Source organism: Gallus gallus, chromosome 3, assembly GCF_016699485.2.
Source record: "Gallus gallus isolate bGalGal1 chromosome 3, bGalGal1.mat.broiler.GRCg7b, whole genome shotgun sequence".
NCBI lineage: Eukaryota > Metazoa > Chordata > Aves > Galliformes > Phasianidae > Gallus > Gallus gallus.
This window is the reverse complement of record NC_052534.1, coordinates 65,972,145-65,999,855: the sequence shown is the minus strand read 5'-3', so window position 1 is coordinate 65,999,855 and position 27,711 is coordinate 65,972,145. Positions and strand designations below refer to the sequence as shown.

At 41.1% G+C, this 27,711-nt stretch overlaps 1 protein-coding gene and 1 long non-coding RNA gene across 4 annotated transcripts in view; one reads left to right on the top strand and one right to left on the bottom strand.

Annotated features, from left to right (window-relative positions):
* The window catches only part of RPF2 (ribosome production factor 2 homolog), an 11,612-nt gene extending 400 nt beyond the window's left edge, over positions 1-11,212 (top strand). The window contains exons 3-10 of one of the 2 annotated variants that reach the window (XM_426181.8): positions 665-702; positions 1,375-1,414; positions 3,480-3,561; positions 3,662-3,738; positions 4,885-4,984; positions 9,149-9,251; positions 10,229-10,373; positions 10,520-11,212. In XM_426181.8, coding sequence (XP_426181.2) covers positions 665-702; positions 1,375-1,414; positions 3,480-3,561; positions 3,662-3,738; positions 4,885-4,984; positions 9,149-9,251; positions 10,229-10,373; positions 10,520-10,699 — 765 coding nt within the window. In that variant the 3' untranslated portion in view covers positions 10,700-11,212. Of the gene's footprint in view, positions 1-664; positions 703-1,374; positions 3,379-3,479; positions 3,562-3,661; positions 3,739-4,884; positions 4,985-9,148; positions 9,252-10,228; positions 10,374-10,519 lie in introns of those variants that run through there. The other variant, XM_046939595.1, reaches the window with a different exon arrangement.
* Positions 10,905-27,711, bottom strand: LOC121110443. Of its 2 annotated transcripts, XR_006938978.1 has the most exons (6): positions 27,487-27,711; positions 25,989-26,068; positions 25,076-25,176; positions 24,330-24,400; positions 21,908-23,084; positions 10,905-13,946 (listed from the first exon to the last, which is right to left on the bottom strand). It is a non-coding gene; the product is annotated as an uncharacterized LOC121110443 (long non-coding RNA). The 2 variants fall into 2 exon arrangements; XR_005858887.2 differs by lacking the exon at positions 10,905-13,946 and having other exon boundaries at positions 20,291-23,084; positions 25,989-27,711.

Below are 27,711 nucleotides of genomic sequence, written 5' to 3'. Positions count from 1 at the left end.
ACAGAAGTCTTGACTTATTCTTTGCCTTATTATTTCGTTTCTATGTGTAAAGATATACTGGACCTTGTATGACCTTCTATAAGAAGCATTGCAAGCACATTTGAAAACGAGAGGGTGAGGTGCAGGGCTGGGCCCGGGCCGTGCAGCTAAAGGCACATCCACAGTCTCATAGGCTGCCTGTGTGTGTATTGATGCCAAGTGTTCGGTCTCTCCCAAAACATAAACTTGCCCATCCTGTCTCAGTACCTGAAAACATAATAGTTACACATAGTAGCTGCTCTTGTGCTGTTTTCTCACCACGCTTTGTCATTTTATTGCTGCCTTCTGCCGATGATATTCAGATGGCTGTTCATTCACTGTTTTTTTTGTTTTTTTCTCAGGCAGATAGGCTTGTATTACATGGCTTTCATTTCAGTTGTTTCTTAGTTTAATTGCTAGTTTCCAGAAATACAGCCTTCCTCCATTAATTGTGATCCAGAGTTAGGATTCCTTCTGTGGAGGGTTTTATTGTGAGCAGGCTTTTACAGGTGACTCATTTTCTAGATTGATTTGCACAAACAATTATACTACTTCTTGTGCTCTTGTAAGTTGCAGAGTTTAAGGAAAAGCAGTGCTGTGCGTTTAGATGTATTTGATGTAATACGTTTAACTTTGTCTCTTGCAGTATGCTCTGAAGAAGCCCTTTGCTGTGATGTATAAAAAGTAAGTGGTCACGTGCAATACAGCATTTGTTAATTTCCAAGCGTGAACAGAAGTGCTGGTTAGCATGGGTGCTTGAACAACGCAAGGGGTTACAGAAGGTGGCTGAGATTCATCTTAAATTTTAGTAGACTGGAAACCAGCGATGTGGTCAGTGTTGATGTAGAGCCGTTGCTGATGCAGTTCTGTGGCAGATGTTAGCAGGATTCAACGCACTTGGAACGATTGGCTTCCACAGTTCTGATCTGTGCAAACGGCTAGCAAGGTTCTGGGTTAGGTGGGTAGGCTGCTTGTAATGACAGGGTTGGTCTTGCTCCAAGTGGGAAGCCATTGTCTGTATGGATGTGGGACAGAAGCATTCATTTTAAGAGCTAAACTTAACGTCGGATGAACAAGCAGAGTCAGTAGTTTGTGAATTGTCACTGACGTGATTGTTCTGAAAGTTGGGCTCCAGCAGACAGGAATCTTGGAAAAGTTTACTCAAAATGGCAGTGGCAGCACTGAAGAACACCCGGCAGTATAAATATGACCTACATTTTGAACTGAAACTGAACTTCTAGTGCTGCGGTTTCCACCAGAATTCAGAATCTCGATGTTGTCAGGAAAAGAACTGAAGTGCTTTTCTCAGATTTTACAATTTTTTTTATCCCCACCCCCTCCCTCGCTTCCTGTCAGGAAAAATATCACCCGGCCTTTTGAGGACCAAACGTCATTGGTAAGTATAGACTAGATCTTTTCTTATGAGATCTTGCAGCTGTGAAATCAGAAATAACATTGCTGGAGGATAATTTTCTGTTATACTGTCAGAAGTTTGATGAGAAACAAGGCTGTAATGAGTTTGGGTAAGCTGAAGGTAGAATTACGTCTAGATATGTGGTATCAGTAGGCATTTTATTCTTCCATCTGCAAGGCAGAATCCTCATGTTGTGAGGATGTTCTTTTTACCTTAAATACTTGTTTTTCCAAACAGACAGGCAGGATTAGGAATGTGTAACACTGTTATAAGTAACAGTGCTTGATACAAAAGGAAGAATGAAGAGTTCTTTTTGGTTTTCTAGAAGGCTGCCTTTCAAGTGCCACAGGTTGTAAATCACTTGTTTTCTATTTGGTGAATTCATAGGTTAAGAAAGCTATGACCCCCCCAGTTAGCCTGGACTTTTCATCACGTTTGAATAGAGGAAGGAAAGCCCATGTGTGAATGCCTGTACCAGCAGAGCAGGGCTGAGAGTTCTGTTCCAACATTCAGTAAACGACTGTCAGAAACATGAGCGATATCAGTAAAATACTTGTATTTGGCTCCCAGTAAAGCAGGGAAAAGTGGCTCATCAGAGGCTTGGAGAATATTTTGGAAGGGGTGGGAGAGATCGTAAATCCACTTAATGATATGTGTCTGTCTGGCTTTTCTCTTGATTTAATGTTTTAAGGTCAAGTGAATTTAGGAGGAGGAAAGGAAAAAATAGAGGGGCAAATCCCAAGATTACATCGCATACGTTTGCACTTTAATCAGAGCACCACTTGAACTGCTGGAATATCTGTCATAAAATCAGTATATTCAACAAAATGGGAATGGTGGTGATGTATGGTTGTGGTTCTGCATTAAAGACAGAAATGAGTTATCTCAAAATATGGTCAGTGGGAACCAAACAACTTGATGTAATAGTTTGCCCTGCGCTACCGCTGGCTCATGTATAGGGAATAAGGATCAGCATTCCAACATGTGGTTGAATTGCAGTTGATAAAACAAGTCATTGAAAGTGCACACTGAAGTTGGGAGTTGGGGGCTACAGTAGTAAGTAAATGTGTGTATGAAGAAAAAAGTCACGTGGATGTGCCAGGCAAAAACTTCTTTTCTTATTGGAACGTGAAACTGTAGGCAGCAGGAAAATTGTGCAACATTATTAGCTGAAAATAGAATCGTAGAATGGCCTGGGTTGAAAAGGACCACAGTGATGGAGTTTCAAACCCCTGCTATGTGCGGGGTCGCCAACCACCAGACCAGGCTGCCCAGAGCCACATCCAGCCTGGCCCAATAAGCTCCTTACAGCCACGTAGCTGGATGATTCAGGTCACAGCCACGTGGAAGCTAGTTATATTCTAGGAAAACATGGCAGCTAAAAACATTCTGATGCTTCTGGTCCTCCAGGAAACTTGCGTTCTCATACCCTAGAATAAACAATGGAGCTAGTCATCACTAAATGTGTTAGTAAACAATCAGAGAGGTACAGAAAATCAAGTTACTTTTTCTTTTGAATTTGATTACATGAAGTCAGCGGTGTATGAGATGCTGCAGTTTAAATGGGACACATCTTAGGCCTTTGAGTTTGTTGCGTCTCTTTAATGAAATACCATGCAGCTGTTTAGAATATTTACAGATGTCAAAGTGAGGTAATGAAGAGCTGTGCGCTCAAGTTTCAAGGGAAGTCCCCTGGAGGTCTGTTCTCCATCTGTCTTCTGTCTTTCTGGGACCTGGAGGCAGAGCTCAGTGCTAAAGTATGATTTGTGAATGCAGTTCACCCAGACAGGGATTGCTCCGTGGGGTGTCTTTTCTGACCTCCCAGAAATGAAGCTGGAGGCAGGGCACGGTGTTCTTATGAGCCTCTTAGCTGCTGCTGCTGCTGGGAGGAGATGTGGCAGGTTCTTCCTGCTGAGTGCGGGTATGGAAACTCTGCTCCTTTTCTGGTAAATGCAGTTCTTAGAAGCAGATGATCGTATACTGAATATTTTAAACACTTACGAAGTGAAACTCGTGATTTATCACTTTTTCTTTTTCCCAACTGTAGGAATTCTTTTCCAAGAAATCGGATTGTTCTTTGTTTCTGTTTGGCTCTCACAACAAGAAGCGGCCCAATAACCTGATAGTAGGTAATGTGTCCGTCTTGGGTTGTTATTTGGATGGAAAGTCTAGCTTGCAATAGTAGCTGTACTGTCTTCATTTTGGTGTGGTTTTTCTTTGCTTTTGCAGGTCGCATGTTTGATTACCACGTGCTGGATATGATTGAGCTAGGCATTGAGAACTTTGTATCCCTGAAAGACATCAAGGTAAGGAGTTGCTATGGCCTTTCAGTGACATCTACTGGTTGGTTTTGTTGGTGCATTTACATTTTCTGCATATTAAAGACCAGAAGCTTTTTTAAAGAAATAGCGTCACACTGTACTTGAGCATTGCTAGTTCGTATTTCCATACAGTGTTACTTTTGTGCACTGCTTTTTCTTTGGTTTGCATATGGCGAGCTTGCTGCAAGCTTACTGTGACTTTATTTACAGATTCTTTTCTTCAGACTTGTTTTATTCCTATTTTATTTTTAATTAGCTGCATGTACACAGTTCTTTATTCAGATTGTGTTCATGGGAGGTTTCTGTATATAAATCAGCATGTTTTAAACGTCAACCACATTAAAAAGCAAAAGGTGATCCAGCCGTCAAAAAATATGGCTCTGGATAGCAGTGCTTACAACTCTCCCACCCCAGTTACACTTTTCCTGCTATGCAGCTAATCCTTTTGGAGAATTAATCTAATAGAAGATGAACCAGTGGCACAGCGGAGAGGTTATTCTCCACAAGTGGATGATTTTCCTCCACCCAGCCAACCGTGTTGGTATGGAGATGTCTTGAAGATGGCCGGTTTATTAAAAATGCACCAAATACTTCAAACACTGCAAAAATCAGGAGAGTTTATGGTCCTTGCTTTTGCTGGTCTGTTGCAGGGCTGTCCAGAGGGATAGTGAAAAAATTCACTTCCATAAATGTGAACCTTTCCCCTGAACTCAGATTGTTTGTAGCGTTAATGGTGGGGAAGTTATAGTCAAGTCGTTGTGTATGTTGGTCAGAATTAGAATTCGGTGGTTGACTCTTTGGGCTTTCTTTGTGTACTCTCCAGTGTCGAAGTACGGCAGATCTGTTTCCCTCTATTTTTTTTGTTAGTAGTTGTGGTCAAATTAACATCTGTTTTCACTGCAAGGGGTTATTTTGCATGTTTTATGCTTTTAAAACCTGGTAGTACAATTCATCTGTTTAGAAACACGTCTTTCCATGTGCATACCGCAAGAAAAGAAGTGTCTGTTCTGTCTTAGAGATCACAGGTCACCAGTTTTCACTCAGTGTTGAATGGATAACCAGCCATTCATACAATAATAAGTTCCCCGATACGGTCTGAATTTTTGTTGTTTTAAAATTCTTATCCCACAGAACAACAAATGTCCTGAAGGAACAAAACCTATGTTGATATTTGCTGGTGACACGTTTGATTTAAGTGAAGAATACAGGAGACTGAAGAGCCTTCTCATTGGTCAGTGTGTTATTATTTGAGCAGCGGGGTCACATAAATCTGTCGCAGTGTGATGCGTTGGGTAACGATGGCTTGTCAGTAACTGCTTGCTCCTGTTTGACACAGAAGGAAACCAAGAGGAGAGGCACTTGTAAATTTCACGTGGCATGAAATTAGAGTTAAGTAATCATCATGACTGATGAAGACGACCAGCCTAAAGCACCCCAAAGTTGAAAATGTGTGCTCACTAAGATTCATAATGTTGATTGTGTGGAGAATTTTGGCATTTCCCAAAAAAGTATTTACCCTGTAATTATACTGCTACATTACTTTCCTGACAACGTGAATATCTGATTTTGAATCAGTGGATTAATTTCATTAAGTGGGATGTTTCTGCTTACAGAAAATGTCGGTATAATTGAGCCTGTGTTTGTATTATGAAAGCATTTTCTGTTGGAAATTTGGCCAGTTCTCACAGAAGTGCCATTGATCTGAGTATTTGGAACGAATACGTGCATTAAAAACTAGCTGTAAATAACAGCTGTGCCATAACATCCGGGCGGGCTGGGATCTTAATAAACAAAATGGCTTGGAATGTTTTATTCTGCCTCAAGGTTGGAAGTGTCAGAAGTTAAAGCACTCTTTGGGGTTATTCTGAGGAGCTACAAAAAGTGATGAAACTTCTTAGGGTAACTTTGTGGGGCTCACAGGTGGTGTGATGCAGTGTCTCTTGACACTTGGAAAAAAAAAACCCAAAAAAAACCCTAAAAACTCCAAAGATTGTTAGAGTGGTAGGTTTTTTTATGCTTCCTAATAGCTTTCTTGAAAGTATATTACTTCTACAAGCTTAAGTAAGATAGTGAGAGTGGCCTGAGAAGGGCAGGCATGTTCTTCCACTTCATTCTTAGGTTGTACTGTTTCATAATCTTGCATCTTTGTAAGATCTACCTTTCATGTAAATAAAGATTGGACTCCTTTTTCTAGGGAAACAGACAGAATCTCATTGCTCTTTAGAAAGTGACCTTAGATTTTCTTTTTTTCCCCACTTGCTCTTTTGATTCCTTAAATGCAGATGTTTCATCTACAGTGAGACTAAAAGGGAGCAGAAGAGAACACTTCTGTCCTTGGGCATATGAAGGACTAGTACTGTGCTTATGGACCTTTGAAGTTGGATGACCGTTGAACGTGAAGATTAATGAGTTTAAATAATGCATATTTGTGTCACTGTAAATGAGTATTTACATTGCAGGATGTACCCGCATTGTTTTCTAAGATGTATCTTGTTCAGACGTCTGCACAGTGTTGGTGATTTGCATCCAGGTGTGCTCATCTAGCCCATTATCAAGCAACCTGATACTTTAAATAGAAGACATGCATCATTAGACAGTTGCCAAATAACTGGCAAGTCTTTCCTGTCCTCTTCTTTTGATGTTTGCCTGTCATTTCTCCTATTAATTTGCATTTAACAGCTCTCTGTTGTCAGCTGTACTCAAATTGTCATCCAGTTTTTCATCTTGAATGTATTCCAAGTACTCCAGGTCCTAATGTTCTATTGACTTCTGTGAGGAACCTAAATGCAAGACAGTAGATCAAGGGAAAGGTTAAGTCATATGAAGGCTTGAAAGTATCAGTAACCAATTAAAATAATTTGGCTGATAATTTGACTGCTCTTAACGGATGGGGAAGAACAGATTCTTTCTATTCCTGCACGAGATAGTGCTTTTAAGCTCAGACTTCATTTCTGAGAAAGAAAAACTCCTTTAATAACAGCAAGAAGTTTGTTACTGTACTAGATCTGCTAAGATCCCAGTGGGAATATTAGATAGCAAGCAACTTCTTGTTGCCCAAGCAGTGTGATGCTGGTGAACAACCAAGCCTTCATTGGCTTTTGTGCTACCAAGAGGGATTGTGCATGTTAGGAGTATCATCTTACAGCAGTTTGTTTGTAGAATTAAAAACCAAGGGTGAATTACTGTCTTCATGTCAAGCAAACGCTGTAGCCAGCTTAAAACGTGAAGTGCAAAGATATTTGCACTTCAAAATTTAGAAGATAGAAATGGCAGCTGCGTATTTTTTAAGAGGCCTGGAAGGCAAAGACATGCTGTTCTTTCTCTGTTTTCGTTGTCTAACAAGGTAGTAGGACAGGAATCCATTTTCAGTGTAAGTTCTTGGAATGCAGTTTATGAAACTCTAATAATTTCTTATGCTTGCATTTATGAAATATTTCTTCACTTGAATTGCTGCCTGCTGGCTAGTTTGCTGTTGCATACCACTTTGGTCCTAAAAATGATGAGGCATTGCATGGCTTTCTTATACACTTTCTGACCTGTTGATTTGTTGGAGACTACTGCAGTTTTAGATTGGCTTGTTCTTTGTACTGCTTTCCTTACTCGGACTTCTGACCATCTCAGGGATTTCTGGGTTCCATCTAGTCAAGAAAGGGGATGGCTGGGAAAAAAAGTCAGGGACAGAGTTTAAACTCCTCTAATGTTAATCATAGCTTCAGAGGTTACAGTATTGCCACCTTCCGAATGTGAACTGATATACAAGAAGTGTATAGGCTAATAGAATTCCTTAGTTTTTTGGACTACTTGAAAATTGGAAGGGTTTGTGAAGCTCTCTGCAGGAAAAAGTAAATTAGAAGTGCTGGAAACGTGTTGAGGGAGAAAGAGCTGGGAATGGAAAGAGAGGAGAAAGCAAGTCTAGAGTCCAACCAAAGCAAGAGATGTCAATTAAGAAACATTAAAAAGTTCAGCTGTTTGGGTGTACTGAAGTGTGAGGTTTCTGCAGCTGTTGAACGCTGCCAGGAAACAGAAATTCCTGACCACCTGCATTTGTTTGGAAGAGATCGTCCTGTGGGTAAAAGGATGTCTGATGCCACAGGAAAATACAGAGAGAAGCGTTGCCAGTAAAAGCGCTGTAAATGTACACTTGTGAACCCACAGAGAACGAGTCAAAGGGAAAAGAACATGCAAAATTGGACAAAGTATTTTATTTGCCACTTCTTCTCTGTAACTACAAATTCGACCCAGCAGAGGAGTGAGAGTATTTAACTGAGCAAGGAAATTTCCTGGCTACACTCCAACTGATACATACCAGCCAGACTTTGCTTTGGATGTCATTCCGATACTGATACTCTTGAAAAAGGCAGTGGAGGAAAAGACAACAACTAGCTGAGAAATCTGAAATGGGACGGAACGGAAGAGACTGATGTGTTTTGCATCTGTTAGTGGTTCTCCCGTGTTTCAGCACTGCCCTGTCATGTTTATTAGCACACCTTGTTCCCTCAGTCAAGGTCGCATTCTTTTTTCCACCCCCTGCATCTGTTGGACGGATTGCCGTGCTTATTTCAGGCACTGATTGCACAGTATTTTTCGTGGTCTCATGTAAAAAGCTGGCTGAAGATGGCTCATTTTGTATTTAACCTGGTTTTCGGTGTTCTGTTTGCAAACTAAGCAAGTATTTCCAGTGTTTGTTTTTTTATAGGTGTGTTTTGCTTATTAAATAGAGAAAGTATTAATTGTAATGACAGATACCTCTTACTCCAAGAACGTAAGTGCTTTGTTGTGGGGGAGGCATGAAGGAATTTACATACCAAAACCTTTCTTGCCCACGTCACTGAGAGGGGAGGTAGATAAGATTGAACAAAATAGTTTTGTTCTGTTTTGTACAAGTCTTCATCGCTTCTTCATGCTCTTCCAAATCTGACTCTGATTAAGAGTTGAGTGCTGTCTTAAAAACACCTGAATTAATGGCTTCTCTGTGCTAATCTGCTTAGCTGAATGTGAATTGGCCTAAACATAAAATAAGATGCATTTAGTTTTAAGGCTTTGTAGCTAAAAAATGTAGAGGAATAGACTATTCTGCTCTCCCAGTCAGGTGGTTAAAATGGAGTTACTGCTCTGAAAGGGTATTTGTTCTTGTCCATGCACTTGGGTTTAGATCCCATATACGTATATTGCTTCTGAAACTCTCTCTGGGAAGTGTTCCTCTCAGGATTCCTTCATGCACTTGGTTTCACACACAGAGACCCTTTTTGATGCCATAAGAGAATCTACAGAGTCGAGGAGTTTATATCGCTGCTATCATGTGGAACCATTATGAAATGAGCCAGTTTGTTACAGTCATTTCCTGGCTTTGTTTTCAGTCAAGTAATCAGACACTTATTTTTAAATATTTTTTCAGATTTCTTCAGAGGTCCTACTGTGCCCAACATTCGTCTGGCTGGGTTAGAACATGTTCTGCATTTCACAGCTGTCGATGGGAAAATTTACATGAGAAGCTACAAGTGAGTGTGGATTGTATCCGTGTTTGCTTTTTTGGTACATTTGTCAAGCCCTCCCAAATTTTAGCCTGTAATTCTGTAGTTGAACTGCCTGGAGCAGTAGCAAACTGCATTTAAAACATACGATGCGTATAGGTAACTCAGTAACTTGCGTGGCAGAAGGAAAGCACTTAAGAACTAAATGTGTTCATTCCTTCCTTGTTGAGCTCTTCCTTCTAGCTCGGAGGACTGTTCTCTCGTGGTTGGAGTGGTAAGGTGTTGCAAATTAGACCTGGGGAATTGGTGAATTTGAGTACATTTTCAGACTTCACAGACTTAGTCTGATGTCAGGCTGATGTCTGGGACCCTGTTGAAGAACAGCAGGCAGTACGCTGCAGCCAGAGATACAGAAGGGAAAACAGGAACATGCTAGAAGATTTCTCCCTGCACTGGCATTTGCTCTCAGTTCATGGCTTTTCCTCTGTGGGCTATGAGTGCTGAAAGCTTTTGTATTCTGTGCGACTTTGATTTCTCTTGTAACAAAAAAGCTGTCTACAGTCTTAAACAAAGAAAAAACAGTGTGCAAATGCAGCAAAACAACACCAAAAAAGTGCAAACTTCTTGCCTAGGGCTCAGAGTGTTTTGCTGTAAACCGTAGTATATGTTCTTTCCCTGTTTATTAATACACAGGACACTATTTTGTATTTATGGAATGGTGTGGCTTTTTAGGATAGTATAATTGAATTTCAACAGTTGTAATGAGAGTACTAATCCCATTTAAAAAAACAGAAGCTACACAGGATCGTATTTTGAGTGCATTCACGTTGTGATGGAAATGAATTATACATTGTTATTGATAGACATCTTTCTCAATAACAGAATTAGCAGTAGCAGTTGTTTTTAATAATCCTTCCAAGCGCAAGATTGAAACTGCCCTTTAGGAAGACAGATAAATATTTATAATAAGGATAATGTTGGTTGGTTTTGTTCTTCTCTTCTAGGGTACTTCTGAAGAAATCTGGCTGTAAAATACCAAGAATTGAACTGGAAGATATAGGACCTTCATTAGATTTGGTTATGAGGAGAACACATTTAGCTTCAGATGACCTTTATAAGCTATCTTTAAAACAACCCAAAGCCCTAAAGGTAAATACCTTGGGATCATACGCATCCTTGATTTTAGGCACCTGATTTGGTGGTTTACTGGTGATGATACAGGCAGACATCTGGCTGCTCACCACAGCTACAGGCACACTCTGCTCAGAAATACTAATGCCATCCTTCCCTTACAGCCTAAGAAGAAAAAGAACATCTCCCATGATGTGTTTGGTACAACTTACGGTCGAATCCACATGCAGAAACAAGATCTTAGTAAACTGCAGACGAGAAAAATGAAGGGGTTAAAAAAGAGACCAGCAGAGAAGTCAGCTGAAGATGGTGGTATTAGTCCTAAAAAGACAAAATCTGTGTGATAGTTGGGAACAACTTCGAAAACTATTTGTATCTTAATTTTTTTTAATGCAGATTGTAATATAAAAATGACAAACATAAAGGATTCAGCTGCCTTTACCTCTAGTTTTATATTAAAAAAAGCCAAAACAAAACACAAATTTCTTTAATGACTTGTCATTTTAAAGGAAACGTTGGGTTACTGAGCTTTAGCTTAGAACCTGCTTATTTAGAAGGGGGGGGGGAACACAAGATGTAACTTGTTTAGTTTTCCAAAGCTGAATATTTACTCTCTTGATATGAGCAAACGTGTGCTAGTTAAGCAGGTGACTCATTTCCCAAACAGTTTTATGGTTATAATGTTGGGAAACCTTGATCAGTCAACCTATCTTATAAATTCTTTGCAGGACCAGCATAGAGTGTACACATACTATGTGCGACATGACCTCTGCGTTCAAACACTGCTGATGTATTTTGGTTTATGCACAATTGCAATACTTAATAAACTCCAAACCATTTTCTAACGTATGAACTCATAACGTGTCTAATGCCAGATTACTTTCAACTGTTGCACCAAGCCCTCCTTCACATTTGCAGAATCAGAAGTGATAAAGGTGTTTTTGCTGTGTTCATCACCATGGTAGCAAAGTACCCATTGTTTGCTTTAGGCATAAATGAAACCTTTACAGTTTGAATTTCAATCTTTGATGCTTCATTTGTGCCCAGAATGGAAGGAGCCAAAGGTAAGTTCGTATTTTTGCTGATCTTAAGTATTTCTACCATGCTTCATTTTACAGTATGTGAAGCAACCATGAAAGGCACAAGTCTCCTCTTACCTGCGTTTGAGAGCTGCTTCTTTCCAGAGTTTATGCTTGTGAGTTGGGGAGGATTCTGTAGTTCTTATAAATATGTGCACTATGTACATGATGAATACAGCAGTGCTGCAAGTGTGCTTTTCAGTACTTTCTTTTCTACTCATTTCTCAGAGTTTCATCAGCTGAAGTGTCACTTCAGAAGGAAACAGTTTAGTTTTACTTGTCTTCTCCTTCCTGGATGGAAACCGTTGGGCAGCTTTGCTGTCCTTGTGTAAGAGCTGAGCTGTAACTCTGGCTGTGCAAATGCCACGCAGTGTTCTTGCTGCACTTAGTTTGATGAAGCTTGCAGCATGACAAAGAAAGGGCTTTGAAAGTTTGGGGTCTTTTTGAGGTCATTTAGCTAAGAAAAAAAGATATATATATAATGTTTTCCCTAAAAATATTTTTCATTGTTAGGCTGTGTTGTATTTTTTAATACAAATTGTTTTCAGGTTATGTTGCTATCAGGGATTTAAATTTGTTCAGTTCGTAGTAAGTTCTTTGTATTAGTCAAAGCGGCGCTGTCTTGGTGCAAAGTGGGCAGTGTGAGTTTCATAGTGTGCAAAGAGAGAGTTGCTAGCTTGACTTCATCCTGAGCTCACCTCATTTCTTTTGGAGAAGTTTCAGCCTTGCTGCAAAGCAACGATTAAGCCACGAGACGGATGGCAAATGTGATCTCTGTTGTACAGTGTGTAAGATGGCACCTCTGCATGGCAGGCAGTGCTGTGGTTTTGAGTATCTGGTTTGACTCAAGGTAAGTGGAGATATGAGGGCTAAATATAACAACTTCATAGTTACGTGTTCTTTCTCACAGTCTTTTAAAGCATGAGGAAACTTGTCAGATGCTGCGCTGTAGGTGTGTGCGTGGGGAAAAGAACATGCTGTGCTCACAGGGCAGCTGTCAAAAGGGGCCTCACCGCAATTGCCCCTTGCGTCTGGAGCTCTCTAGGTCTGAAAGCATATAAACATGGCCCCCAGGGCTCTGTGGTGTGGGCAAGGCACAGCTGGCATGCTCACTTCTCCTTTTTTCATCTCCTTACCTTCCAGTGATGCACTGGAGATAGCTTTATTTACGGACTGCAGAGATGAGTTTGGTTTGGAGGAAAAGCTCCCCAGTGGCAAGGCGTGCTTCCCGAGGCTGTACCTGCACAGCAGGGCGGAGGTGGAGCTGCCTCTGAGGAGTCATGGCCTCACTGTCCTTAGCTGAGCTGGCAGGAAGGCAGGGGCAGGGATTGGTGCCTTCTGCATCCCTGTGGTTTGTGTGCTTACGTTGCACAGCTGTGCTGCTGTGCTGGCACCTTCACTGCTATTGCTAATGAGGCTGCTGTGATTAAAGGTAATGATGCAGTTACACAATGAATTCTAACTGTACTATACGTGTACTTGGCACTTTGTGTGGTATGATTTAAAAAAGGATGGAGGAGAGACAGGTAAATACCGAGTGATGCCGTATGCTGGGTTCTTGGAATTCCCACATTTTTGGGAATTAGTCCTACACAGGTATCACAGTAATCACAGCCTCAGTCTGTATTAGTACATGACAGAGCGAGCACTGAGGGGAATGAGCATCTGTCTGCAGTCAGCTCATGAACAACTTTCTATTGCCCAGATTTTGTGGGTTTGAGTTTTATCTGGACGGTTCCTTAGCAACCTTATTTGTTTTCACTGACTGCTTTCTGGGTTTGACTGTGATGGATTTCCCGCCCCCACTCATGTGGTTGTAGCTGGGGAGGGTTAGAAGAGAGCCTGAAGAGAGGGAAGTCAGGCACCAGCCATAGCTGGTACAGCACTGACTGCTGTGTTGTCCAGCCAGCAAAAACAAACAAACAAACCAAAAGCTGAGGACTGTTGCTTATTCCAGATGCTGTCAAATTGAAGGAAACTAGAGCAGAATTGTTAGAGACATTTTCAATATTAAAGAGAAGGAAGTGGAAAAAATGTGAGCTATATATAATGACATAGCCATACATAATCCATGTGAGCATGTGTACTATGGGTGGTGCAAATAGTCCTCCTGTGTCTCCATCGCAGTTTGTCTCCTCTTGGACGCTGCCAAAGTACCTCGAAGTAAGGCTGATACATCCCTGAGAAACAGATCAGCTGTAACAGAAGTCATGTTCCCTAAAATCTTACAAGGAAAAGAAGACAGAAGGCACCTGAATATGAAGCCTGTGTAGGATTCCCTTCTAAACTGATGGATGTTCAAAGGAAACAACCTGACTGGTGCCGTAGAGGAAGAATAACTCTGCTGTCATGCATTTATGCACAATAACAAGGAAGAGCCAACAAAGGTGTTTTGAGGTGGGCATGAGGTTTCTAAGAGACCTACCTGAGGAGGCTGGGAATTGATACTTCACAGATCACAGTAGGCAGGGGTGAGCTCAGTGCTCTGTGGACAAAGAAGTAGATATGAGCACTGTGGAAGAGAAAAAAGTAATTCGGGTTAAGTCCTATTCTAAATAGCAAGGGAATCACCTACTTGGAGGAGTGAACATGGCAGATGTGTGTTGATAAACTTCTATGACAGCTGTTCATTTCATTGCTCTTTCTTTATGACTTTCATATTATGTCTACTTGATCTCCATCCCCCGCCCCCCTCCCCCCTCACTTCTTTAAGATAAGCACAAAGAAGTCCATGGGAAGTAGAGGTAAGGTTTTGAGCAGAACTTAGTAGAAAACATGTATAATTAATGCCTTTCTCTCAGATTCTCATTATATTCTTTCTCCCTTGCTAATGGCATAATCCTTCCTGTTATGCAACACAACACCCAGGAAGTCTGAATTTCTCACTCCTTCCATGACAGTTACAAAAGCATTGCCCCTGTATGCCCTGTCTTCTGTTTTGATTGCTGCCATTTTCTCCCTTTCCCTCCCTTTGCTTACATCCTCCAAATTCAATTGGGCACAGCTGCAGGGAGCTGTTTCCCACTGTCTGTCGAGATCAACTCTGTATTGTCCGAAAGATGAGCTGCTTTTCTTTAGTTGCTCCTGATGATTGTTCTATTATTCCCTTCCTTCTGCTCTACTATATCACTGACATGCTAATGACTGGTTTCAGATATCTTCTGCATTCTGTGGTGTTATTTGCGTAATTCCTTGTTTTCTTGAATGATGTAGGGACTGAGGCACTTAGTGAGATGGTCTGAACAAACTGAAATGAGGAATTAGGAGTCAAACTCCGAAGCCAGAGTTCAGGAGCCAGAGCCAAGGGCAGGAGGAAGAGCTGTCCTGTCCACCGCTGTGTTGGAGATGTAGATCACACAAGGAAATCTGCAGGAAAGGCCTAAGCAGGTGTGTTTTTCTGTTTGTTCCCTACACATGCTGGTGCTAGGGAAAGGGACACTGAAATTTGCGCAGCAAACTCAAAACTCCACTTGATTGTCTCCTTCTGGGGGTTATGAATTTGTTCTATGTTAGAATCATAGAATCACCAAGGTTGGAAAAGACCTCCAAGATCATCCAGTCCAACCATCCACCTATCACCAATATTTCCCACTAAACCATGTCCCTCAGCACATCATCTAAGCATTTCTTGAACACCTCCATGGATGGTAAATCCAACACCTCCCTGTCAGCCCATTCCAGTGTCTGACCGCTCTCTTGGAGAAGTAATTCCTAACGTCCAACCTGAATATCCTCTGGCGCAACTTGAGCCCATTCCCTCTTGTCCTATTACTAGTTACGGGGGAGAAATGGTCAACCCCCAGCTCACTACAACCTCCCTTCAGGTAGTTGGAGAGAGCAATAATGTCTCCCCTGAGCCTCCTCTTCTCTAGACTGAACAATCCCTGTTCCCTCAGCCATTCCTCATAAGGTCTGTGCTCCAGACAACTCACCAGCTTTGTTGCCCTTCCCTGGATACACTCCAGGGCCTCGATGTCTTTCTTGTAGTGAGGGGCCCAAAACTGAACACAGTACTCGAGGTGCGGCCTCACCAGAGCTAAGTACAGGAGACAACTGCTTCCCCACTCCTGCTGGGAACACTATTTCTGATACAAGCCAGGATGCCATTGGCCTTCTTGGCCACCTGGGCACACTGTTGGCTCATGTTCAGCTGAGCATCGACCCAGGTTCATTTCTTCCACAGAGTCTTCCAGCTGCTCTGCCCCAAGCCTGTAGTGTTGCCTGGGGTTGTTGTGGCCAAGTGTATTGAACAGGACAGGCCCCAGCACCAACCCTTGGGGAACACCACTCAGGGCCAGCCGCCAGCTGGATTTAACTCCATTCATCACCACTCTCTGGGCCCAGCCACAGAGACAGCTCTTTACCTGACAAAGAGTGTACCTGCCCAAGCCATGGGCTGCCAGCTTCTCCAGGAGAGTACTGTGGGAGACGGTGTCAAAGGCTTTGCTGAAGTCTATGTAGAATACGTCAACAGCCTTTCTCTCATCCACCAGGTGGGTCACTCAATCATAGAAGGAGGTTGGTCAAGCAGCACCTGCCTTTCATGAACATGCTGGCTAGGCCTGATCCCCCAGTCGTCCCACACATGTCGCCTGCAAAGATCTGAGCAATGCTGAATTACATACAAAATTGTTGTAATGTAGTTCTAAATGTCTTTTCTTCTTTCCTGACGTGGATGGCATGGAGAAGCCAGCAAAATGAGTCTGTGCTTGGGACTAAGCTCAATTCTAGATATCTTCAGATGCTTGCATTATTTCTCCCTTCTTTTAAATCTGTGAAATTAAATCATTAATAGCAGTTGCTGAGCTCTTGGCAGGAGAGTTACTGCTTTGTGCTCTGGAATTGTTGCTGCAGTGGTGTTATTTTTGTTAGCCGCAGATGGGTGCACTGGGGATGAACACTTGCTGTTACCAAAAGATAGCTCAGACGCCTCATCCCTCCCTGCCTGTTCTTCAGATAAAGATTTTACTCCTTTTACTAAGTGCAGGTTTCCTTATCTAAAAATGTCCAGGAGTAATTGAGTCTTTCCAGTTTTGAGTGCAAATTGCTGATATTTTTCTGAGCTCATTGGCTCAAAAGTTCCTCTCTCATCTACGGGCAGGTGAGGAACGGAATGTGGAAGTAGAATGGAAGAGACAGGAAAAGGTCTCCCCACTCTAATGTTGTCATGCTTTTGCAGGGACAGAAACTATTCTCAATGCAACAAGGAAACATAAGCTCTTCAGCAGTATATATTTGTAATAAATTGCAACATGGCTAAAGAGAAAAGTTTAACTCCCTTGGTTCTCATGAGCAAAAAGAAGGACATTTGCATGTCCTGTATCAGGAAGTTTATATTAAGATGGCTTGCTGCAAAAACATACAAAAATAAATAAAAACTTTGCTATAAAGTATTAATAGGGCCCCCCAAAGTCCTTATGCAGCACACCAATAAACACTAGTAAGCTTTTAATTCATAATAGGTCATAGTTTTCAGCTCCTGTTGACACACTCTGCACGCAGTACTACTACTTCGCACATTACTGTTATTTGAGCCAAATATTATGCTGGCTTTATTTCTTTTTTCTGAAAACAGGTCTGTTTGTAGGCTCTTTTTTTTAGAGCAGTAGATAATGCGTAATGGTATTTCTTAAAACAGCTGCAGAAATGCACAAGACAAGAGTGTGAAGGGACTTGAGCACTGACGCTGCTGTAAGGAGTTATGAAGGTGCAGCTGTGGGATGGTGCCCTGATCAGGGCTTTGAGTCCATCCTTACGAAATTGATGTTCTTTGGGACCTATGCTTGTGACCGAGCTTCACCACAACTTTCCTTACGAAGCAGGCATTATTTTATACATGTGACAGCAGCAACTAAGGAACTTTTTGAGAAGGAACTTCCTTTGTGATCAAAGGCAAAATGCTAAAGCTGTGAGTTTCCTGCCTGTGAGGCCAATGAGATGATTTCCACTACTTCTCCAGATCTGTTACACCCAGTCCTGGTCACTAAGAGAGTCTCTAGTTCATCTGCGTGCCTTGCAGCAAAACATGAAGAAATCTATTCAGAATAGTTTTAAGACGATCTCCAAAATAACATTCAGGTAGCTTCTTGAAATGGTCTCCTTTCTGCCTTCTGTCCCTTCTGACAGAACTTCTTATATGGCTGCTGTTTTAGCTGGAAGGGGTTTTTCTACTGTAAAGATTTTTTTTTTTTTCCAACAGGCTCTTCCACCCTATCCTCCATCCCTGGATGCTATGGAGCTGTGCTATGAATAAGGCTTTTTGAGCTGTGTTGAATGCTTTTGTTTAATGAACTTGAATAAAATATGAGGTTGTGTTTGCTCTAGTCTGAGCATGAGCAGAAGTACAAGGGAACTGTGTGGTAGTGTGTTATGTTTGGAAAGCTTCACTACTTCCTCACACGGTCCCCAGCTCCTCTGAAGACAGATTCAGTTGTTCTCTTCAGTTATGAAAAATACTTTAAATCTACTTTGGACTCCACCAGCCCTCTGTTGCTGTTTTCAGGAGGTAATTGCTGATAGGGTTTACAGTTATTTCCTTTTTTTTGTCAATTCCTAGAAAATAAATTCTTCTGTGGCTTATGTGGTGAAGTGACTGAAGAGTTGAGGCACGTACAGACAGAGCTGTCTGTTAAGAAAAAAGCGGAGTTAAAGGAACAATAAGAAGAGGTGAAAATGAAATGCTTTTTCAGCACATGGCATGACAAATCTAGTGCAAAAGATGATCTCATGGATGAGATTCTGTTAAGGGTAAGGCTTGCTCTTTCAGAGACTCATGGTTGTGGCAGGAGATTTATGCTACCTGACCAGCATGCCTTGAGGAAAAAAAATGTATTAAATGCTAGCAGAGAAGGAAAAAACCTGTCAAAAATTGTGCTTTATTAAAATGCCAACATTTGATCAGAGCCAGCTAGACGAGGCTTGTGATGGATTCTGGGAGCTGAACTTACAGGAAAGTTTTGTTCTATTAAAAAGTAGAACAGAATGAACTTTTCAACCTAGTGGGTAAAGAGCTAGTTTCCATGGGCCTAATTCTGTAAGCAAAACAAATGAGCACTAAGAAAGAGCAGGCAAACTTTTAAGAGATGGCTTTAGGGGAGGTGTTTTCTCATAGCAGAAGCCAGATGACTGAAATCAGAATCCTTCTGGTCTTCCAAGTCTTCTCTTGGGCATTGACTTGGAAGATGGGAAAAGGAGAAATCAGAACTTGTGAATTACATCTGCAAAAACAATGTTGAAGACTGTCTGAAAACTGACACATACAGGAATTGTTTTCCTGCAGGTAAGAAGGAATCATCAGTCATAAAATGAAAGCCAAAGTCAGATCTTCAATGTCTTTTCCCATCTGTCACACAGAAAGCTGTCTTCTCATACACGTAGCCGTATGGGTGTCCATAAGAGCACCGTAATATATATATTTAATTCCTATCTAAGGATCACAAATCATGTTCCATTCATAAAAGGTCCACTTATAAAAACTGAGGCTTTTATGGTAATCTACAAAATAAATACCACAACTGTATATTTACTTGGCACAGTCAGCTTTATAGCAGACTCACTGTGGTTTGCCTCAAAGGTCATTTTGTTGACCAAATCAGCAAAGTCCAGTCTTCGAGAGCAAGTTTTGAATGCTTACAATCATTTATTTCTTGTCAGACAGTAACACCTAGGTTCTGCAAAGAAGGATCCCAGAACGCTGTTGAGTCAGACATAGTAGAAAACACAGCTTAAACAGAAAGTCCTCACCAAGAGGCTGAAGTAACAGGTGGCTCTTCAGAGACTGAGCGTGGCTTTCCCTCGTTGTGGTAGCTTCTCCTTGGAACAAACAAACAAAAAATGAAAAACAAGGTGCCTCCAGATCTTAATTTTTGAGGACTTCTCTTTACTTGCAATTCCAGGTCGCAGAGGAGTGTTGAGCAGTTTCTTACTGTGCTGAGTAAAATCCAAGGGAAACCCTTAATGAGAACAAGCGTTCCTGTTTTTGTCTGGAGGATCATTACTCCTCTTTTGTATTTTGTGCTTGCCAAGAAGTACTTGTGCGATGAAAGTGGTTTGTTGTTTTATACTGATGGTTTGGGTGTGGGATGTGGGAATTCCTGCATCTAGGTTCTGGGGACCAGAAAATCCAACTCAGCTCGCTGCTGTGGGAGAGATCTTAATGGGACCATGAAAGATCAGCAGATGTTTAAACAACGATATCTACAGGATGAATGTTTGTAAGCGATATGAACCTTCCTTTTACAAGCACGCTGACATTTTGTAGACTGCAATGAGGAAAGAGCTGTGAGGAAAATGGAACTTCTGGGAATTGCAACATTTTCAGACCTCGTGGTGTTTCTAATCAGAACGAAAAGCCAGAACTTCTCACTGAAAGAAAATTCTGTGGATAGGAGTCCTGGGGATAGCTGATTTGTGGCAATGGAAACATTTTGTGCCTTTGTATTCCGAATAATGTGCTCATAGTGCAAACAGCAACGCTAATATTTTTAAATTGAAGAAATTCAGGTGAAAATTCGAAGTACAGCACTTATGTCACAAGACCAAAACCACAAGCATGCTCAACTCGCATCAAGAGTTCTTTTGATCTGATGTGACACGATTTAGAGATGGGCTTTTCCAAAGATAGATTTAGCCAGATGTGGAAAATAAACTGCATTGTCTGAGGTAGCACTGAGCTGCATTTGTCTATCACTCTGGAATTTAAAACGAGGATAAGTGTCCTGTGCTTTGGATAAGAGTAAGAAAATAGGGAGAAAATCAGCATAGTTCTATTTCAATACCTCTGCCATTATTTCATAGTATAGGGAAAGTTGCAGTTTATAAAGTTCCCGAGCTGGAGATGATCTCCTGTTTGCTGAGGGCTTTTTTTTTTTTTTTTTTTTTTTTATTACCAGATATTTTTTTTTGTGACTTTGTCTACTGGTTTGTTAAGTTTATCATTTTGGCATCTTAAATATTTTGTATTGACTAGTTCTATAATTTAGCTTTGTTGAGTGAAATAGTAATTTTTGGGTTAACCTTGATGCTCAATGGTTCTCTTGGAGGTCCCTTAGCTCTTCTATTTGAAAGTTAGCAGATAAACATTTCCTTTTGCCTGTTTCATGCCAGTCATGACTTAATAGGCCTTAGTTTTCTTAGTGATTTCTTTCCCAAGCTGTAAGGTTCTGATTAATTTAAATGCTTCTCACTCAAACGCAGTATCAAATTGCTGATTTGTCCTCTTTGTACTTTTCCTAGTTCTGCAGCATTCTTCCTGACAATGTGGTGAATAGGATCGTATGCATTATCGTAGATGTTGCTGCAAGACTAATTAAGACAAGCAACAATGTATTTTGATTTTTCTCTTCTTAATAATGATTAATGTTCTATAAGCATGTTAGATAATATTGTTTAGTGAAGGAAATATTGTTTAGAGAAGGAAACAAAGCAAGTCCAGGATCTCTCTTCTCTGGTGAGCCTTCTGATGAAAATAGCCTACTAGAAATCACTATTTTACATACTTAGAAGAAGGGTTTTTTTGTCATTTAAGTTTCTCAGTACTGAATACAACCTACTAGTTTTCCTTCTGGTTGCTGGGTATATTCAAGTTCTTCCACAGTTTGCAATTTGATTTATGTTGGACCTTTCTATATTTTTAATAGACTTTATCCATGTTCTGTGGAATATTTGTCAGGTCCTGTGATTTGGCAACGCTGACCGATGCTCTGTGAAAATTTGCTGATGATGCTGTTGGTGTTGTAGAGACCAGCATCACCTGCAAGAATATCCAGATGACCCTTTTGAGAATGCTATTTTAATGCCAGTCAAATTGAATTAACTGTTGGTAAGTGCAAGTGATGAATGGTTCTGACATCAGTATGTTTAATAGATTTGTTCTGAACTAGCCAAGGCTATTTAGAAGTAAGACCTTGAGATTATGGTAGAGTGAAAAAGTCACTCTGGTACTCAAAAATAAATAAAATAATAATAATAATAAAAAGCAAACCAAATGTTGAGGGTAATTGTGGAAGGAGGAATATTGTACAGAGCACAAACGTCAGCCGCTGAATAAATGTAAGGTGTGCCTATACCCTGACTGCTGTGTGTAGTTCAGCTATCCCTGACCCCCTCCCTACCTTGGAAAATGTTACAACATAACTGTCTCAGGGAAGGACAAAGATGATTGAAAGATAAGGAATAGCTTCTGAATAAATAATGATCGAATGAACTTTCAGCCTGGAAAAGATGTAGCTGAAGGGAAATAGAGCAAAGATATATAAATTTGTGAACTATGTGGAGAGGGTTATGAGGAGAAGGTTGTTCTTGTATTGTACCAATATAGGAACAATACTGGAGCTGCGTCTGCTGTTTCTCTTGCAGCAATGAGGACAAAACCCACACTGGTCTGTGCCAGAAAGAGTACAGCCTGAAGGTTGAGGGAAGGGATCATTCACTTGCATTTTACACGTCTGGAGCAGTGTGCGTGGCTTAGGGTACCTTGAGCTTAATGGATGCTTGCAAATTGGAGAAGACTGTGAGGACGCTGCGGCACATAGGCAGGGGCTGGGAGGGTGCCTCTGTTCAGCCTGCAGGTGGGGAGATGAGGTGGGGAGGTGGGGTTCCATTTTCTGTTGTCTTCCTGCAGTGGATGGCTGCCAGGGAAGATGTCGTCAAATAACCTTCCACTGACTCTTCTCATGCAGAAAACACTGTGAGACACAGAAGTTAATTTCTAACCGAGGCCACTCATCACTTTCGTAGAATCACAGAATCATTAAGGTTGGAAAAGACCCCAAGGATCACCTAGCCCAGCGGTCAGCCCATCCCCACCATGCCCACTAACCACATCCCTCACTGCCACATCTCCATGTTTATTGGATACCTTCAGGGATGGTGACTCCACCATCTCTCTGGGCAGCCTGGGCCACTGCCTCACCACTCCTTCTGAGAAGGAATTTTTCCCAATATCCAAACTTCGTTCAAAAGTTCAAAATTTCCACAACAGAACAATCATTTTGCTGACTGTTTTTAAATCAACACCTCAATAAAATCAAGAGGTGTCTCAGATCACCAAAAAACTATTCTCTTCTCTGTTTTTCCCCAGCCCTTCCTGGAGCGAGGCTGAGCAGCACCATGCACTGTGTGCAGAGTTGGCTGCAAGCTGCATTGTCCTGCTTTCACGTCACACCATCTCTTATGCTCGAATCCACTTCCAAATTTAGCCACACAGATGAAGAAATGAATTGCAGGCACAGATCATTCCTGGCTCGGCCGGCAGATGGCAATTCCTGCTCTCACTATCTCTAATTAGGTAAAGGGACATTTAGACGGCATTTAAAGCTTACAGAGCAGGAGTTTCTAGCAGGTGAGCTCCATAACACCACACTGAGTGTAGAAGCACCTCTGAAGACTGAGCTCAGCTTTCGTGTCACCTACTGACAGATGATCAATGCTTCTGAGCCCGTGAAGTAACTGCTGTTATGTATCAAATGGAAAGCACTTAACACTCTTCTAATCTACACACTCAGCACTTAACTTTGTTATGCCTCTGGAACTGCTGGAACATGCAGTGCAGGACCTCCTGATCCCTGTCTAAAGATAGTGTAAAATCTACATTGTTTCTGGAATGCTTCCTCTCACATCGGCGTGTCCTGCTATGCATCAGTGTGGATAGCTGAAATGGAAGAAAATTTTAATGTATATGTGTTTCACATTGTTGTTATGGGTCTAAGGGAAATGAGCTGTTTACTTTCTGAAGAAAAAAAAAAAAAAAAAACCCACAAGAAAACAGAATAACACCAGAAATTACAGATTTCTGGAGTAGGTTCACAGCAAAGGTTGCAGCAGCAAAATAACGTAAATGAGAGTGAGGTTCTCAGCTCAGCAAGGGGAGTGCTTCAGGGGTGATGTACAGTACATAGAAACTACAGTTACACAATCGGTGTTATCCTTTCCCTGCCTTGATTCCTCTTTCATTTTCACAGGGAAATGGCTGTGTAGAGCCAATTACAGTGTGGTGGGTTGGTGCTGTTCCTCAGGAAGGGGTCAGAAGGAGCTTCAAGCAGCCCTTGTGCTCCGGCTCCCAACTGTCCTGCAAAAGTTGTGAGCAAGCATGGGGAAAAAGATTTCTTAACTCGTTCCCTGGTGATCTTTTTGCCTCGAGAAGCATAAATGGGATATGAAGCAAGCTTTATCTAGCTTAGTTTGGCTCAAAGTTTAGCTGCCCTGACAAGACTGAGGGCTGAAGGGAGAAAAGAAAATCAGTGGGAAGTCCTCCCAGAAATGCCGGTTTAACTTTAAATGCTTGGTATTTAGACTGACTGAAATTTTACTTTCCAGTTGTACTGATACAATCGAACTGTAATGAGAATGAATTCCTAGACTGAGAATGTGATTAACAGCTTTCAACTCAAGGTCCTTTCCTGAGCTATTGGAGATAAAGTGTCAGAGGAATGCTGCTATATCTGCATGGTTAGTGGCCCGGGCCTTGTGAAACCATGCATGGTCAACAAAAGAAAGCGTTTCCTTGAGCAAAAGAGCATGCATAGCACCAGAAACCAGCAGTCGGACAGGAAGTCTGGAGGGCTGTCTGGCCTCAAGGCTTCAAAGGCATCCTGGGATCTGCTGCTGGTGGGGAATAGTTTGAGCAGGCCACAGGGACCATGTTCAAAAGTTTGTTTAAAAACAAATAAACCTGTCACTCTCGTGTGTTTATGGATAAGAAATTCCTGCGCTAAGGTTGTGCCCCTTGCTTTAACACCAAACTTGTTTCTGAAAAACAGTTCTTGGGAAACCACGTTATTGGGATCGGCAAAGCAGATGCGGGTAGAATTTGCCAACTAATTAGAAAGGCTGGTGTAGGTTAAGGGGCAGAAAAAACTCACAGTGGTGAGAGTGGGGTTACGTAGGGAATCTGTACCTGGCAACATGCAGCAGAAATTCAGAGGTAGCGACACTTGGTTTGTCTGAATCAGGGAGGCTCTGAAACACCTGAGGGTAAGGCAGGACACAATGGCAACAAATTGATGTCTACCCAGAGATCAGAAATCAACCCACCTGTGGCAATTAGTGGTTCCAGTTACTATCTCGTACATACTCCCTAAAATGAGCTTGATAAGAGTCATGCATCTTGGCTAGAAAAAAATAAGGCTAGCTCTCTTGCATTGCTCCTGCATCCTGGGAATAGCAAAGCGAGAAGAAACTAAAGCACACAAATCCCTTTGCAGGTTATCCCAAAATAGCAGTGTCTCTGTAAAAGCTAAGGTGAGACCTCAGGTTTGTCTCTCTAACTTCTGGCTACAGCTGGGTTCATCGAAATACCAGGGAACTGCTTTTTCCACCTGAGAGCTTTGCAGATTAATACTGGAAACTGAAAATGACTTAATAATGAACGATGCCATTCTGCCTAACAAATTTACCCCAAATTTGGAGTTATACACCAGACAGTGCCCAGTTTTCAGGCCTAGTCAGTAGCGCTGTAGGTCTTAATGACTGCCAAATCTTGTCAGTGCACAGCATTATCCTGCACTAGGCTCCATCACAGTGAATTTTGAAACTGCGACACTGCTGCTTGCACATGCTTATAAATCAAATTCCTTTGTGCTTAGGAACCATTCCTGTGGGTTAAGTGGTTTGGATTTGTATCATGTTGCTGATTTGTCATACCTTTCTTCCCTTAAGGGTGGTGCTCTGTGTGCTGAATTATCAAGCGGCTGACGAGTTCTTAAAGGCTTAGAAGATGAAGAAAGTAGAAGCGTTGAAGATTCCTAGTGGAAAGTTTTAGATGAAGTTTAATTTAATATGAAATATGACTACGTCTTAATTAAAATGATCTTCATTTTACCCTAGTAAGAGGGAGAGGGAAGACTTAGACTAAAAAAAAAAGAATGTTTTACATTGTAACTAAAGTAAAAGACACTGCATGGTGCCTAAAGTAAGGATTACCCCATACACCTAGTAAGGATGGACTTCCTAGCATAACTAGAAAGTGCAGGATCTATGTGTGTGTTAACTTTTGGGAAAGCAGTTCTATATTCCTTTCTTTAAAGCCTATTTTTCCCGTGTTACTAGATTGGGGATGGATTGTGAGTTAAATATCTGACAAAGGGAGAAAGTTGAACGACAGAGCGTACGTAAATTTTGTTCTGAATTGACCTGCAACTGACTGGACTTCTTGATGTGGCATATTTCACTTTAAAATCAGTATTTCTGATAGCAGTTAAGAAATGGATGTAGAGCTGGCACGGTAACTTAAATAATAGTAACAATAATAATAAATTGCCTTTCTCTTACTTATTTATCTCTTTTATATATTAAAACAACACAATCTGGTTTTTCAGCGCATGTACCCAATCTGAAAAATATTCCTTGATATATTTAGGACACTTACAGTACTCTTAAACTGACATTTTTTATCCTGCTCTTTGTATTTCTCTATAGAAATCAGTTCGATCTGCAAAGTCTTCCACAGAAGACCTTGTTAACAGTTTTAATGTGCCTTCGTATTTGAATTGACTCACATAGATATACAGTTTTGCTTACCTAGTAAGTAAAGTGCTGACAGAGTTATAAATCATACCTTGAAACGAGGCCACAACATCTGCTGACCCTTGTTCCAGCCTTGCATACAGAAGCACTTTCAAGGTGACAAAAAGAAAACTGCGATAAACGAAGTACATTTACTTGGAGTAGACGTGGAAAATCTTAAAAAGCAAGCAATCATGATCAGTGTCACTTCTGTTCTTGGTTATTTGCTGCAGAGTATTGGCAGAGGCAGCAACTGAGCAGGCAAACAAAATCTGCTGCTAGACCACAGTCAGATCAGATTTATTTGATAAAATATTTGCTTTTCTGATGCTCCATACTCTTGTTTAAAGCAAAATTGAGTTCTTGAGATTGCAAAGGTGGTCTGAAAGATATCAAATGTAGGTAAACAAAGGAAGGAACTTTGAGGTGCTTAGATCCTATGATAATGGATGAAGGTTTAAATACTTGACCTGCATAGTGGTATCAAACCAAGCCTGAAGACAGCCTAAAACAATGGCTTGAAGCAGTTCCTACTCATTTGAAAGAGAGGTTAACTTTGAAGCTGAATGAGAATGTTGCCAACAGTGTTTGTTATTTCACTGCCAAGGAAAAGGTGAATGATCAGGCGAGGACAATGTATTCTTCATGCTTCCTCATTTTGCAATGGGATCAAAACAAACTGCATTTTTGGAATCTGCATAGAAGTTATCTTAAGATGATCTTCCACTTGGTATCTGAAGGTGGAATTAACTCTACCAAATCTTAGATGCCTAGAGTTCTCGTACCTACATCTAAGCTATTCATCTGGTCTCCTTTAATATCACTTATCTCATCATAAATGTTAATGTTTAAAGTAAATTCCTATGAATTGTCCCCTGGAATTTCCTTTTCCCTCCTACAAACAGTACGTAGGTGACCAGCTCTGATCAGATGCTCACAGCGAAGCTCGTTAGGAGGCAGAACAAAGGATTTCAATGCTGAAAGACTTCAATGAAACACATGACTTTGTGCAACTGGAGATTTGCAGGTGGCAGAAGGCTTTTATAGGTTAATGACTACTACTTTCTTTCACTTAACTATCTTCAATAACAGCAGCTTTAACTGTCCCAGGTAACAGCCTGCCAAGTCCCATCACTGAAGGAAAAAACTAAAACCAAACTTAATTTTAGATGAGTTATGTCTCAGGTCCCTGAGACCCGAAACACAACGTATGTTTTAGGTGAACTCAGAGAGGAAAATAGTACGTCTGGAACTACTGTTTTAATTGAACATAAGAGTGAGAATCAGAAGCACTGCTTACTCTCAGCCTCACTAGTTAGGTATTAGGCTATTCTTTCCATTCTATTTCTTTTTCTTTAGAAATGACAAAAACCGAAAACACTCTTGCTATTTGTGAAGTAGGAGGGAACCTATATTTTGACAAATAATAGCCCTTTAGGAAACTTTTACTGTAGATACTATCAAATGCTAAAACAATGGTTTGACCCTCCCAGGGCTCCCCACAGAACACAAGTCTCTTCTTTGTATCTTTGAACATGTGACCGACTTACTTGCACAGTGAGATGCAATCCCTGTGCTTCACACTGCTCAGCAGGAGCCCGGTCTGAAACATCAGTAGAACATCCTGTCTGGCTGAGAGATGCATAAACACTACTCACTGAACTGGATTTAATCTGATGTTGATCTTCACACAGTTGGTGATAGCGCATGTTTTTGTGTTTTAATGGTCATCCTGTTTATCTCATCTTTCTGACTTAAGGCCAAATCCTTCTGTT